Here is a 15,547-nt window from a genome sequence, read left to right as displayed (position 1 = left end):
GTTAAAGCAGCTTCTGGAACACTGAATGAAATCCGGGAAATTAAATTGTAATAAGTCCCTCCCACCAAAAAGTTTGCACATTTTGTTTTGGTTCACACCTTGCAGCAGCAGGTAGGCACTGGGCTCGCCTTGCAGGGCAGCATCTTGTCTTCCTGAACAGCATTCATCAATCAGATCCCAAGGGGAGAGAGCTCTTACTTTATTAATGAACTCTGCTGGCGGGAAAGGGAGCAGAAAGGAGCACAATGCACATAAGTACACCTTTCTCCCCACCTCATCACTACCCAGGAAATGGCATTGTCTCTCTGCCAACTGAGTCCTTGCAAGGGGAGATGCCTCCACGCCTCTCAGTTTTGGAAACATTTAGAAGGGGGAGACTTCAATCATGGGCTGCAATTGAAAAGACACTTCCCTGGGAGTAAGCACTACTGAATAACATGGGACTTACATCTAAGTACACCTGTTGGTTTGTTTTGCAGTGCTACCTGCACACTGGCCTGTCTCCTCAACCCCATCAGGGCACTGTGAAGAAAAGTGTGGTGGGGGCAGGATTGGTCTGTTCAATTAGTCAAACCTGATAAAAGTCTCAGAGGTTTTCAATCGTAGGCTTCAATTTGATTTTGGAGAGAGGGAAATCAAGCTTCCTAACTAATTTTTGAAGATCTTTATATTTAAAACCCCACAAAGTATTTCCATGAATTGAGGGTGGGGGGAGAGCTGAGGCAGATAAATCACACTCTGTGGCCAGAAGTCCATTCCATCCAGAGAAATCACCTGAGAGAGCCAAACTCATGTTTTATTTATGTCCTTGTCCATCATACTAGAAGTTAATTCATAATTTGAGACACAGAAGATTTAAGATCTAAGTGATGTGCCATGCTCTACTGCTTGATTATAGAATGAGAGAGATGCTATGATATGCTGTGCCACCTTTTAACCATTTCTACACCATTACCCTTCCAACAGCCCACCTAAGATCAGAGGCTGTATCCTATGAATCCTTTCCTCTCACGTAAAAGGCTTCACTCTGGCAGGATCCACTGGAATAAGAGACAAGAGACGCAATTTCTCCCACTTCATCACTGTAGCTGTTCATGTTTCTACCAACATTACCATTCTGGGAAAAGGGAATGAAGGAAACATCCACTCTAGGATCCAATTCCTGTACTTTAAAACATGATTAACAAGCTACGTGAAGATGACAAGTGTGTACCTTGCATGCCAAAGTTAAAACATCCTCTACTCTGTATTCTGGTTTGAAAGTTAATATTAGTCCTTGCCCATCAGGAAAATGAACATATGTTTGGATGTCCCAGGTATTTTCTTTTTCAGTGTTCTCTGGAGTTGAGTAGTATGCATTTAGAAATTCATCTACTTTCTGCTGGAAAAAAAAAGAAGAGAGGAGAAAGAACTTTTAATAAAGCAAAGTTACTCAGACTGGCAGTCTTCAACCTATGGGACAGAACCCTTAGATGAGCCATGAAGCTCTATAAAGTTGCTGTAGGAGGGGGGCATCTTTTGGAAAGACCTGCTGCTACTCCATTTTCATGGAGAGCAAGGGCACCATATCTCCTGTCACTCTTTGCTCACACACTGAGAGAAGTAGGAGTAGGATAATAAGGTAAGGTTACTTCACAGCATACAGGATGAATTTTTAGCACAGGCAGGTTCAGAGACACTGACTCCTCATCTTCCTGTCATTTGCCTGTGATGTGATATGTGAGCCTGCCATGTGCTTGCAGCTCACTGGGTCCCATGCTTCTTCCTGGGGTTAAAGTTGGGTCCCAGTTCTGAAATTATTAAAGACCACTGACATAAACAGCATTTAGTACTGATTTTTAAAAAATCTTTTTATCTTTCTCCACTGTCACCCTAGCTGTCTCCCTTGTCTTTCCATCATCTGCAGCCCCTCAGTAAACCAAGGGACTGCCTTGGCTCTTAGACCTGACAGAGGGTGCCTAGAAGTTATAGCGATCTGTCTATGAGAAGGGCACTGTCTTTAATCTTCCCACCTTCAGGTTACCTTCTTCCTTCCCAGACCAGAACATCAGATCAAGAGTGTGACCTGCCCAGTGTGTGGGGCCTGTTACTACCTGTGACAGGCCCATGGCAGTCATGGAGACCATTAAATCCTGAGTTGCTCCTGACATGGCAGACCTAAGCATTGACGTTGAAGTCCCCCAAAGCAACCAGCCTAGGAGTCTTCAACAGCACTTCCGAGATCACCTTCACCAGCTCAGGCAAGGAGATGGTCAGGAAGTAGGGAGGGTCAGTCACATGATCTAACTGATTTTCCCAAGTCTCTGAAATGCCTACTAAGTCTATGGTTTCATGAAACACTAAACATTGCATCTCGCTCCTCTTAGCTCAGAGCCTTCTAGCATTTGCACATAATCACCTATACACGGTTTCCTTCTCCAAGCACCCTTTGCCTTTTGGTGTCCTTAAACAGTGACTTTTTCTAATGTATTACCAATGTCAAGGCCATTCCTATCTACATTACACAGTCTACCTAATCCATCAACCATCAGGGATAAATCAACCTGAGCTAGATGCTGCTGGCTTTCTCCCAGGACAGAGAGCTTTTGAGAATATCCTGCAAACTGACTAGGTTCAAGTGGATGTCTCCTCTTTTATACAGGACTAGCAACAAAGCCCATTGTGGGGAAAAATACAATAGGTTCTAGAAAGGGAAGGGTGGGCAGGCAGGCATTCTCTCCTCCTCTGCACCTGATCCTGGCGGAGTGAAGGGGGGCAGGCATTGCCACCTCCTCCACTCCTGATCCCAGCTGGGTGAAGATGGGGGTGGATGGGTATTGCCTCCTGCTCCGCACCTGATCCCAGGTGGGTGAAAGCGGAGGGCGGGCATTGCCACCTGCTCTGCTCCTGATGCTGGTCTGGGCTTCCCACGGCAGCACACTTTCTGGAGGTCTGGCTGCCTCATCTGGGCTTCCTTCCACAGCAGTGCCCTCTGGTGGCGCACCAGGGTAGGAAGTGAGTTGTCTTGCATACACTTAACCTTTTATATAGTAGGATTTGCTTGGCCGAAAACATTACCTGCTGCCTAACAAAACATTCCTGCTAGCACCACTGTTTCATTCATGTAGAGATTTCAGAACAGTCAGCAGTTTACTTCAAGAATTTCATTCTGGAGTTGAGTAATTCTTCACATTTGCTTACCAGCGCTGAATACAACAATTACAGATTACTAAATAAAGATTCCTTTGTTACTAAAAGTTGTTTTAGGAACCATCCAGGTTCCAACAGCACAAAATACTGGCTTACCCACAAAATAATGGGGTTTTTTATTTATTTATTTATATTTAATTTATATTCCGCTCTCCCCAAATCAGCAGGCTCAGGGCGGATCACAACCAAGTTTAAAAACATATTTCATTATATACAATTTAAAATCATAAACATCCCAATACATAGATTAAAATACATGTAAACATATTCACACACATACACACATATATATGGGTGTATGTATGTATGTATGTAAACACAGCGGCTCATAATCCAGACGACCCCCTATTTATTTATTTATTATTTTTATATTTCAATTTATATACTGCCCATCCCAGGGGCTCTGGGCGGTGAACAGTTTAAAATCGATAAAAACAAAAACAACAATACTAAAATCAATATACAAAACAATAATGAAATAAATTAACCAAGTGCAATGGTGGAGAGAACCCTCCCCCACCCCATCTCCAGAGTATTTTGCCAGGGATGTATGAGAGATGGAGGTGTCACTAGTAGGGAGGGCATATACTGTGCTCCCCCGGCTAGGGGGCACTGCCCAGCATCAGCCATATGCCTGGCGGAACAGCTCCGTCTTACAGGCCCAGCGAAATGCTAATAAATCTCGCCGGGCCCTGGTCTCATTTTGCTAACTAATAACTAACCTACTTTGTGAAAGGTCCTTTTAGCAAATGACCACCCTACACAATGAGTGATTCCGCACACATTGGATAATACACTTCCAATCCTCTTTATAGATCATTTGGAACCGATTTTTTTTTGTGTGTGAAACAAAAAATCCACCTCAAACGATTGATAAAGTGCATTGAAAGTGCATTGAAAGTGCATTATCCAATGTGTGCGGAATCAGCCAATATAATTACATGTTAATAAACCTACATAGTTCTCACTCCAAAACATGTTGAGTAAAATAAGACATCCTTGACAGAAATATTCATGTCCCATTGTAATGTTAGTGGGACAGGTATACAGAAACACACACACATTTCAAAGAGTCTTAGGGTCACATCACACAATTCCCATATAAATTTACATATGCTACTGGCAATGATCTAGTTATACTCATGTATGCAGTTGAAATGATCATATGATCTATAAAAACACACAAAAATAATTTTACATAAACCAAAAATCCAGTAAATGTGGCTAAATGTTTTCTTTCCAGATTTGAGAGCATTCTTTCAAAATCTGAATTTGAACATTTGCTTTCTTATGTAATTTTATGCAGATTAGAAAATAATAAATAAAATTATACCATTTATAGTCATTGATGCAATGACTTTTAAGAAGTTCATACTACTTTTAAAAATTCCATCAGCAGAGGGCACTGTAGTATAACATCACCTAGATAAGGAAATACACTGCAGGAGGAAATATTGGATCTAAGGTTTGCATTTTGTAGCACTCCAACATCAAAATACTAGATAAATCTGGCAAGCCACCCACTTTCAAACGTAAATTACAACAACAGAATCAAAGCCATCAACACACTTTACAGAAAAAGTATCCAATTCAATAGACTGAAGGCTGAACCCACAAAAAGAGATCCCAGCACCCCTTTGAATGTGAGATTAAATTCCTGCTAAATCTGATTAGGAAGCATCTGCACTTTATAACGATATTTTTTAGTAGAACAGACCACAGCAAGAATTATATTAGAAATGGTTTTCCTGTTCCTATCTCAATGAGCAGTAAGAAAAGAACGCTATCTCTACATAGCTGGCTGATTTTAAAAGTTTCAAAACAAAGTGTTCAATGGAGAACTGTGAATCTCCTCCACCTCTGCCAACAAGATACCTGAGAATGAAGGCTGCTTTGGGTTAATGCTGGCTGTCCAAATAAAGTGGACCAAATCTGATTTTTTAAAACTTAATAGTCTATTTTAGGAATATGAGAACCCAAGAAGCAGAAAGGAAAACTCTCCTCAGAGAAAGTAAACAGCGCCCCCCAGCCATTTTTTTCAAGGTTCCAGCTAAAGTGGGGCAATAGCCAGCAGCAAAACTTTTTCTAGAGCCAGTTTGAGGAATTTAAAATGCATTCAAACATCACTTTAAAAAAAACTAACTGACATGAGCACAAATCCAGCTCGTTGCCAGAATCACACATACATCTCACTCTTTTCCATCTTCCTTTCTCATATGGAGCATTTTTGGTGGAAACCAATTCCAGTTAACATTGATGTACACACATGCAGGACTGTAAGCCTGCATTAAAGTTTCATTTGGAATCTGAGAAGTTGGGACGGCAGGAGAGCCTAACTCTGGCTAATCTGTGAACCTAGTTTTGCATGTCATGGATAGCTGGAGTTAGTTATTAATCCCTCTTCATCCATTTCTACATGGGTTATTTTTCCCTGGATCAATGCTATTGGGAAGTCATATAGAAAAGAGTTCAGTAGCACCTTTAAGACTAACCAACTTTACGGTAGCATAAGCTTTCGAGAATCGCTGTGATTCTCGAAAGCTTATGCTACAGTAAAGTCGGTTAGTCTTAAAGATACTACTGCACTCTTTTCTATTTTGCTACTACAGACTAACATGGCTAACTCCTCTGGATCTGGTATTGGGAAGTCAGTTTTTATCCTCCCTCCCAACAGCATTTATGCACCTAATGAGATTTCTGCAGCGTTTCTCTGATCATTCTCAAGTCTGCTTTACCACAAAATTTGGGGAAAGCCTGGACGGATGGCCACATGGGTGTACAGGCCTTTTCTGCATGGGCAATTTACTTCTCTCTTTTTTAGTGTTCACTCCTCAAGGCTCAAATTCATTTTGGCCACCCTTCTGCATACCACTTTTAATCCTGGTGTGGGTGTCGGGGTTTTTTTGTTTGTTTGTTTTGGTCTACGCTGCCATGAAATAAAGAGGGTTATATGGTAAGGTGCAGAAGTTCATCATTGGCATCACTGTTGACATCACCAGTGCCTTTGCATCATCACCACCCCTTTTTTATTTTGGTGTATGCCCAATTACGTTATTACATTATGAGGACCAAAGGCACCCAGCACTAAGACATTAGCAGTGGGGAAAAAATAAAGAGATAAATGAAAGCAAAAGGAAACTCAACATGGCATGGGTGCAGTGTTGGTGTAAAGCAATTCCAGACTCAGAACTTTTTACTCTAAAAGCACAGAAAATTAATCTTTGAAAACCTAAGAGAGACCCATGTAACCACAACACAACTTAAGCCTGTCATTATATTGTTATGAACACCTTTTTCTTTATGAAGAAAACTTAATGATGTTATAATGTCATTGCTGGCCTCTGCCTCCCAGCTCTGGGTCAGCCTGGGTGGGGCTCTTTGATTTGCACTGAGGGGGGAGTCATAAATACTAAACCAAAAGGTCTACTCAGAACATGGCTGTTGTGTATTAGGGAAAATTTTTTAAAAACCAAGCATATGACATTATAACAATATCACCAGCCATCTAAATTGTGGAGGAAGTGGTTTGCACACACATTCACTATGTTTTGAGGCGCCTGTATTCATATAGCAGATATATGTGCTCAGCTTTGCACCACAGTTGGTTCACATTTAGATGTCACATCAAACCCCTGCTCGTGATAGGCATAGACACAGCTTATGTACCATGCCTGTGTGCTCTATCACTCCTCCCTTCACGCACAGCTTGCCAAGAAATCAGAATTCAAGTGCCTCGGCAAGCTGCAGTTTGTCCCTCCTCCACAAAAAAAACACACACACCTTAGATTCAAAATTAGGCATCAACCATGGCCTACAGGGAGGAAACAAGCTCCACTTTGCCAGACACTTGCATTCAGACATAACAGCAAACTGGAATTTCATTGAACTGCTCTAATAACATTTTTTTTGTCTAACAGTATCATAGTGATTAATCCCTAAAAGCAGCAAACACTGTTTACAGGTTTACAATGATTGTAGATAACCAAGCATAAATATTTTTGAAAGTTTTGGCAGTTTGATGGAAACACTCTATGTTAAAAATTAATTTTTTGGTGGTTGTTTTCAAGAGATGGTTGTTTCATCCATATTTTCCATCTTAGAAACGAGAGGGTATTTTTCCAGCTATGCCTGTACAGTCACTAATACCACAGTAACTTTATTCATTCAGTGCCACCGATAACTTTGACAGCACATTCAATTTTCCAGAAACATATGCCAGGGCTGTAGAGTGTAGCATGTTATACCACGGTGTTGTTTGAAGAACAGTTGGTTACTTCATGGTTTTCCTGCCTTTGTTTGTCACTATTTTCATATGAAACACCTCAGAAAACCTGCATGGAACATTTAAAGGGGTTATACTTCACTGAACTCATAAGGAAGTCTCATGTAAAGGTTTGATTTTATTCTTTCCTCCAAAATTTCCTAATAAAATAGGCTTATTTCCAACCTCAACCGTTTTGCAAGTTATGATGAATCACTTCTTTAGCCACTGGATAAAGCACTAAAACTGCAGAAACTTCTGCAAAATTACAGAAGCTGTTATTCCTTAAAAAGTTTACAGGGACAGAATACTCAATCTTATTAATTTAGCAGACCTACAGCTAGCAGCTCATATAGGAAAACAAGTTCCACAGAACGGATAACTCACCTTAAATCCAGTCTCATTATAAATTATCAGTTTTCCATCTGTTCTCTGAACTGCTGGGCTTCTGATCAAATACTTTTTAAAAATGCAGACTTTGTGTGGCCATTTTCATTGCGTTACTTAGGATGAAAGGGGACCATGACAGGAAACAAGGCTTCAAGTTCCAAGACAGATGACAAACTTTTTTCCAACTCCAAAGAAAAGTTTTTAAATGCTAGCACTGTACCTATTTTGTTTAAACACCACAATTAAATGAATCTAAACAGCAAGATACAAGATGTTCCGTTAAATATGACTAATCATTCAACTATTTGGGGGAGTTTCCTATAACTGCCATTGGTAACGCATCTTTTAAAAAACAGTTTGAAATTTTATCACAAATTCAAAAGTGATCAACTACAAAAAAAAAAAAAACCTCCTAACAGCTCTGGCAAAAAAAAAAATCAGTTGCAAATTTCCACTGGTTTTAATTTGATCTTCTTCACATGTCACCTAAGAATGCAGATCAAGACAAGAGTTCCTATTTTCCCCCTTGGATTTTTTTTGTGGAACAATATATGGATTATTAAGCTGCCATTTGAGACATTTACATCTTAATACAAAGGTATTATGGAAATTGTGCATACCTAGAGGAAACTCTAAGAAGGGTAGCTTTTCTATTAGTAACTGTATAGTCAATAGAACAGCGGGAAAAGTAAACATTGTACCCAGTGAGCACTACATAGGAAGAACCTTTATGGAGGCTAGTAAAGTATTGCATCACCACAAATGTGCAGAAAGCTGAGCAGCCTTTGCCTCGATTTTTTGGCATGAACAACATTCTTCCACATTCTCTGGATGAATGGGCATACCATCTCCCCAAGTCTGCTCACTAAATACTTGATACTAGAATATTCATCAATATATGTGCCTGCATGAGCACTTAGAACAATAGCCAAGTCTGTAATAGGATTCTTCTCTTTTCAGAAGCACCATCTCTGATTTGAAAAAGGAGACCCAACAAGTAGTAAAGCCAAACTCAATTAAATCCATGATACCCGATTCCCAATTCTGGAGCTCTAACTACCAAACCATATATGTGCCAATCAGGCAATAAAGTCGCCAAATAAAGATAAATGGATAGAAGAGGAACCTCATATAATACTGTAGGAAGAGAAAAGAACTGCTCATCCCAGAGACACTGGACAATGTAGTTTTGTCCCAGAGATGAGAATACAACACCTGGAACTTTCCAGAACAGAGCTGTATCTTCGTTCAAGTTCAACTGGCTTGCCTGGGGTTCCTAGTCCTGCTTCTTCTCAGGCCACTTACACAAGTATCATGTTGAAATCTCTTTCTGCCTCCAACACAAATGGTCTAAACATAATAATTTTAATGCCAGACTGCAATAGTTCTCAAATGTCTTCTGAATAACCCTGTGGCTGCTTGAAAGCTTTATCAGAAGTTCCTGATAAAGATAGCTTAACCACTCACAGCTTATTTCCCCTATAATTTATGACATAATAGGCATCAAAAGGCCAATAGTCCAAACACAATGGACCAAGGCCATGCCTGAATCCTCTGCGAAGCACTGTGACTCCTATGGCAGGTACTCAAGAGTTCCTTGGCAGACAAATTGAGGCAGAAAATTCCTTTGAAGTTAGAAAATTTGAAAACTACTGTTATATAGAAAACAGTATTTGAGCCCTTCCCCTGGGAATGTGGCCTGTTCCATGGAAGACATAAGGCGTGTATATCTTAAGTGAAAAACGTAACATTTGAACAACATCCATGGTGCAAATTAGTGTGATAACACTGCGCTGATTCAAGAAATACAATTAAATATTTATGTGTCTCCTGAGAATCCTTTCAGAACCTTGTGAGGGAAATAAGCAGTATTTTCCCCCCTTCAGAGACAGACCAAACACCAACTTTCCTCCTGCTTTACATTTTTCATATTATATGAATAAAAAAATACATTAAGTCAGTGCCCAGAGCAAAAGTTAGTTTATCTTACCTCTGTAGAATTACTGGAATTCTGAGGAAGCTGAGTTCCAGTAAATCCATGTCCACCAGCTGAGTCAAAAATCTAATCAAAAGAAATGCATATGTTAAAGTATAAATACCAGATTGTGTGAAATAACTTTTGTATGCAAACAAAGAGGAAAAGATACAGAATTACAGATAGGTATTGCTGAATGACTGCAAAATAATTAATTATATATTTTTCAAACATGATCTGTGTATGTAAGTATCCCAGGGGCCTAAATGGAAGAAATTACAGAAGCGTTACAGAAAAAGCTGTATCTTCAACACCATTCAAAGTAAAATCATACTGCTAGAGAATAATTTCCGCCAGAACAGCTGCATGTTGGTACCAGCCTTAGATCCTTATAAAACAGGCAAAAAGGAAGCATACTTCACTTCTCACTCAAGCAAGACAAGAAGCTGTCAAGGTGGTGGAGGCTGCGACTAGACATGGGCATGAACAGAAAAAACAAACAAACATGGTGTTCGCTGTTCGTTGCCATCCACGAAAAATGACCAACGAACACTGATGAACATGATCCTGTCACGAACACGTTCGTTGTTCGTGGGGGCCAGCAGGCTCTCCTCCAGCCATCAAGATCCCTACTGCACCACTCCCAGAAACCCTATCTGAGCAGGCAGCAGGAAAGGTACCAATAATAAATAATAGCTTGGCCCCAGAGCTTGGCAGCAGCCCTGGAACCTGAAGGGGTAGATTCCTATCCCACCACACACAAAGAAAATTCAAGCTCCAATGCACCCTCCCTGTCTCTCTAACAGCAGCTCTCTCTCCCTGAAAGCCAGAGCTGGGAGCCCCGCTCCCCCCTGGTCTTTTCCTCTTGTAACAAATTTGGAGCCCCAGTCCACACTTGGAAGGAAGACCTGTCTATCAAGCTAAATTGGGCTTAGATTGGGGTTTCCAGGGCAACAGCAGGAGTTCAGAGAGAGTTCAGACAATCCCTGCTTGAGTTGCCAAGGGAATTGACTGCAGGTGCCAGACTGTCTGGCTTGATGAACAGCAACAAACAGCAACGAACGAAGCTTGCAAAAACCACCTGTTCATTTAGAACGGGGCCTCACGAACAGCTTGTTCGCGAACAGCAGATTGGGCTGTTCGTGGTTTTTTTTTAGTTCATATTGCTGTTCGTGCCCATCTCTAGTTGCGACCGCATCCAAGAATTCTTGGTTTGTGGTGCTGGCCTCTCCAAGGCTTTCCCATTTCCTAGTTCCTGTTTGCCCAGCTTGCCCTTCACCAAGTTCTTCCTCACCCTGTAATCAAACACAGGGAGTAGGAAGGAACAGAAATAGAACTCTACCCCTTTAGTGCACAGTCTAATTGCACCCCAAAAGGTATCTTTAGGAAACCGAAGTCTTCCTTTTGTTCCAAAGCAACCACTGGAGATGATAAAGGGCTCAAAAACATCATCTTCTAAGCCAAATCCATCTGCCACATCCCTAGCAATCAATTTACTGTTTGCCAAATCAAGTTATTTTATTTACAAAACTAAAATGATCAGCAGCAGGCTTTTTTACTACACTGCTAGGACTTCATGCTATTTTACTGACCCATAAGTTTAGAATATGTGGTCAAATGGACAAACATTTGCTCAATACTATATAAACTTATTAATGAAGTTCCCAAACAGCCAGGCTCTTTCCCTTTAAGAATCTGAGTAGCAACAGGTAATCCTGAGAGTATGCCGAAAATGTCCACTGAGCTGCAGTTTGCTCTGCTGCACAAAACACATATCTCCATTTTGGGGTTAATTTCCACCAAGAGCTTTTTAGGGTATAGTATTTGAGTTCTGGCGCACCTAAAAGATTCCTCATCTCTTAATTGTGTTTAAGATTTGGGATGCTAGCCACAAGATCAAATGTTTCTTCCCCCAGCTCTTCCCTGTTCACATGAATTCATATTACCAGCCCTTTCCTTCATCTATAGTGAACCCTAACCAAATTTTGCAGCTTATTTTAAAGCCCGGCATACCTTTCTAATACTCTACATGACAAATAACTTATCATGGGTGGAGAGGATTTCTGAAACTCTCTATTACTATACAGTTCTGCTCTGCAGAACTGTCATTTTCCCATGTGACTTGATAACAGGGTTTGAGATAAACTGCACGTGAGAAACTGCCAAGAGATAATGTTAGAACTGTTAATGTTTTATTTTCTGATTTGTTACTGATTATTGTCTGTATCTAACTAACTATCATTAGTTATGGAACTGAATTTGGGGTTTTAAGTGACTCACTGTGCTCATGACTTTGAGGTTTTTGCTAATCACTGTTAACATTCAACTCAGCTGTTTCCCACAGCTCTCTTTCCTAAACACAAGCAGATGAACAGCCATAGAGGTACAATATTATATGAGAACGGCTCCATGCATGTCCAAGATGTGTGATTCCCAGAGACATTTCTCAAGGCATTGCAAAAAACATGTTTCACTTGCACATCCAAATGTATTAATCTGCAATCCATGTTTACAATGAAGTCTTAGTAAAGACTCTTAGTTGCCACATTTTAAACCAACTAAAATTTCCAAACCATATTTAAGGCAGCCCCACATACATTGAGTTACATAATCAAACCTGCCATTACAGCTTGCTTATTTAAAAGCATTTTCCCCATCAGACATTGCTGACATTTGCTTTTTTTTCCCTTTCAACTTTTGCTTTACCTTGCCCTATCAATGATGGTTAAATTGTCACATTTTATGACCTTTCAAAACAATTTGCTACTATGAGCAACAAAAGAATAGATAGCAATCTTAAGGAAGAACATATCATGTAACTTTCCATCTCTTCCATTAAGTAACTGATAGGCATAAATATATTTTAAAAGTCATGCCCCTTTACTAATGTTTACAGCAGAATCTGTACCCATTTTAGATGTAATACACAATTAGGTCTGCTACAAGAATAAACTATGCATTTGCTACCTTCATCCTACATATTTATTATCTAATTTGTATCTTCTCCTTTTCCAAGGAATTCAAGGAGGCAAATATAAAATTCCATCCCTCGAGTATGCTAAGGTAATAGTTGTTCATGTTATTTAGCACTAGCCTAGCTTTGGTTTTTTGGGTACAACAAATATAGAACAAAATGATGTAGTCAACCAATAGGGAAATAGGTATGGAATGGACTGAATAGTGGACAAACATTCTCTACAATGCTATTTTGATGAGAGATCCCCCATCTATTCTCCTCCCTTTTTTCCTCCCAGTTTTACAATGCTTGCTACAGCAGCCACCTGGCTTTGGTGACTTTGTCTTCTCATCAGCACCTACACTCAAGGTTCCAAGTTTGCTCATGATTCAGTACAACGCCACAGTTCTTGAAAGTTCCCTTTAGCATATCAGAGAACTTTTAGGGTTGCAGAGAGAGGAAAAGGCTAGGAAGATGTACTCGACAGATGGAAAGCCTTTCATCCACAGAAATTTTAGGTGGGATCAAAGTCATGCTTAAATGGTTTGCAAAAGTAAGAATACTCATTTTCAAGAGTGGGGGCACTGAATGATTAAGTTATGTACAAAGGAGACCAAAGATTAATTTATGCCACATGCTTATACTGCAGATCTCTTATGACGCTCCCTTCCTCCACTTCTTTGTCCTTAAACAGCAGAAACAGCACCAGAGGCCGGATTTTTTTAATTAAAAAATAATTAACTATTTTATTTATTTTAGAGGGGAAAGGTCAGGTGAAATCAAGAGTTGAAAATTTCTGAGGTAATTCAATATAGAAATCTCTGAGGACAAGACTTTAGTTCTTGTGCTCTTCACAGATACTTGGGGTCTTATGTTCAGGGGCGGCGCAAGGGTTTTTGGCACTCGTGTGACGTCATCACAGGAGCACGCGCACCGCCGCTGGCCCGATCGCTGCGGCGGGGGGCTGTGACAGTGCGCAGGTGGCCTCTGAGCTCTCCCACTCGGTTGCCTGCACCGCTGCAGATGCCTGCCCGCGGCAGCTGCACCCGGCTGGGGGCATGTGCTGGCGGCGGCGGTGGCGCGGGGCGGGAGGGATAGGAGGCTGCAGCTCTGTGGCGCACGCTCCCGCCCCCCGCGTCTCCTCCGGCGCTCCCTCCGGCACCCCGCACCTGAGGCCACCGCCTACCTGGCCTCAATGGGTGCGCTGGCCCTGCTTATGCTCAGAGACTTTTGTTCTTGAGTTTTCCCCCAAACACTCTGGTACACTTTCTTTTAGTATTCTCTGTCTCCTTGGGGTTTAAGAATGCTGGTATCCACTTTCTAGTACCCCAAACCCCTTCTCTTCAGACACCAATGCTTTCCTTCAGTTTCTGACTGAATCCTAAGGTCTCCAAAAGGCAGTTTCCAACCACACTCAATCAAGGATCTCTTCACTCTCCAGAGCTACTTCTCTGTTTAATTGGGTAAGGAAAGTCTCCTCTCCTTAGAGGATGTATCCTTTTACTTTGGCCCAAATGGGAGTTTGCACCTACAGCCCAAACTTCCTTGCTAACTTTTCCCCTGTTCTCCTGTTGGTGTTAAACTGCTTTCAGTTAGGACTCAGTCTCCTCAACTGTTCACAATGGATTCCTCTCAGCTAGAGCTGAAAACAGACCCTCTGATTGGATAGGTCATGCTATCCAATCAGGTTCCTTGGAATAGCCTGTCACTCAAAGCTCTCTGGATCTGTGAGGGATTAACCCTTAACAGTCCTTCATTTGTACAGCACTTCCAGGCTTTTACAAAAGTGCAGTCTTTCTCACTTCCATTATGGCACCTTCATGAAAAGCCCAAGTTATCAGTGAGGACTTATTGCATAACAGGATTCAAGTCAATTACTATGAGGTAAAAATAAAATACAATACTGTGTACAGAGTCAGGACTGAATCTAGGTCTTGGTGGGCCTGGGGGCGGAGGGAGCCAGAGCCACTATCAAGGCAGCAAAGCTGCGGGTGGGCAGAAGGGAGAAACAGATGCTAAACAAGACTCATCTTCATCCTTGTAATTCTCATCACTGGCATCTTCAACTTGGAAGGTCCTCTTCATGTTTGCATGTCTCCTTGCATTTGGAAAGCAGTTCTCTGCATTTGCGTAGTGAACTGTTCTCCATTTAACTCCCCCTCCACACACTTTTAGTTAGTGTGAGGGGTTAAGGGTGGCAGAACCCTTCCTTTGGTCCTCTGCCTCACTGACTGGGCTCATGGCCAGTCTTCAGACCCTGTAACAAAGTAATAGCTGTGAAAACTAACGAAGTGCAAAATATACAATAAAGCAAGGTAATAAAGTTAAATTATTTACAATGTGACTATGATATTTATTGTGGTATTTATTCTGATATACATGAACCTACAAGCACTTGCACTTTAAAAGTTTTTGCAATCCTTTTATATTATATCAGATTTACCGCTTATATTTAGCAATATAAAGTGGCCAGGTTGCCTCAGGTTTAGAGACCTAGTGTTGTGCTGCATAAATGAAGTATGTGGATTGAACATATGCTTATAATAAAGAACAGACTAAATAATTAAACTTTACTACATTGCTTTATTGGTATCTTTATTTCACACTTAGTTCGTTTTCATGGCCATTACTTTGTTACTGATTCTGTTACCATGATACTCTCTTTTGTTTGGGATCCAGAGGAGTTAGCCATGTTACTCTGTAGTTGCAAAACAGTAAATACTATTATGAGCAGATACGATTGTAATATAAGGCTTGGCTGTAGACAATTGACCGA

At 40.9% G+C, this 15,547-nt stretch overlaps 1 protein-coding gene across 3 annotated transcripts in view; it reads right to left on the bottom strand.

Annotated features, from left to right (window-relative positions):
• TIAM2 (TIAM Rac1 associated GEF 2) overlaps nt 1-15,547 on the bottom strand; it is a 215,442-nt gene that overhangs the window by 81,172 nt on the left and 118,723 nt on the right. For 2 of the 3 annotated variants that reach the window (XM_054969841.1, XM_054969840.1), the window contains 2 exons: nt 9,831-9,902; nt 1,214-1,381 (listed from right to left, as the gene is read on the bottom strand). In XM_054969841.1, coding sequence (XP_054825816.1) covers nt 1,214-1,381; nt 9,831-9,902 — 240 coding nt within the window. The remainder of the gene's footprint in view (nt 1-1,213; nt 1,382-9,830; nt 9,903-15,547) is intronic. The other variant, XM_054969839.1, reaches the window with a different exon arrangement.

The sequence above is a fragment of the Eublepharis macularius genome, chromosome 1 (genome assembly GCF_028583425.1).
Source record: "Eublepharis macularius isolate TG4126 chromosome 1, MPM_Emac_v1.0, whole genome shotgun sequence".
In the NCBI taxonomy this organism is placed as follows: Eukaryota; Metazoa; Chordata; class Lepidosauria; order Squamata; family Eublepharidae; genus Eublepharis; species Eublepharis macularius.
Note: the sequence above shows the minus strand (reverse complement) of the source record. Positions and strands in the feature narration are given on the sequence as shown.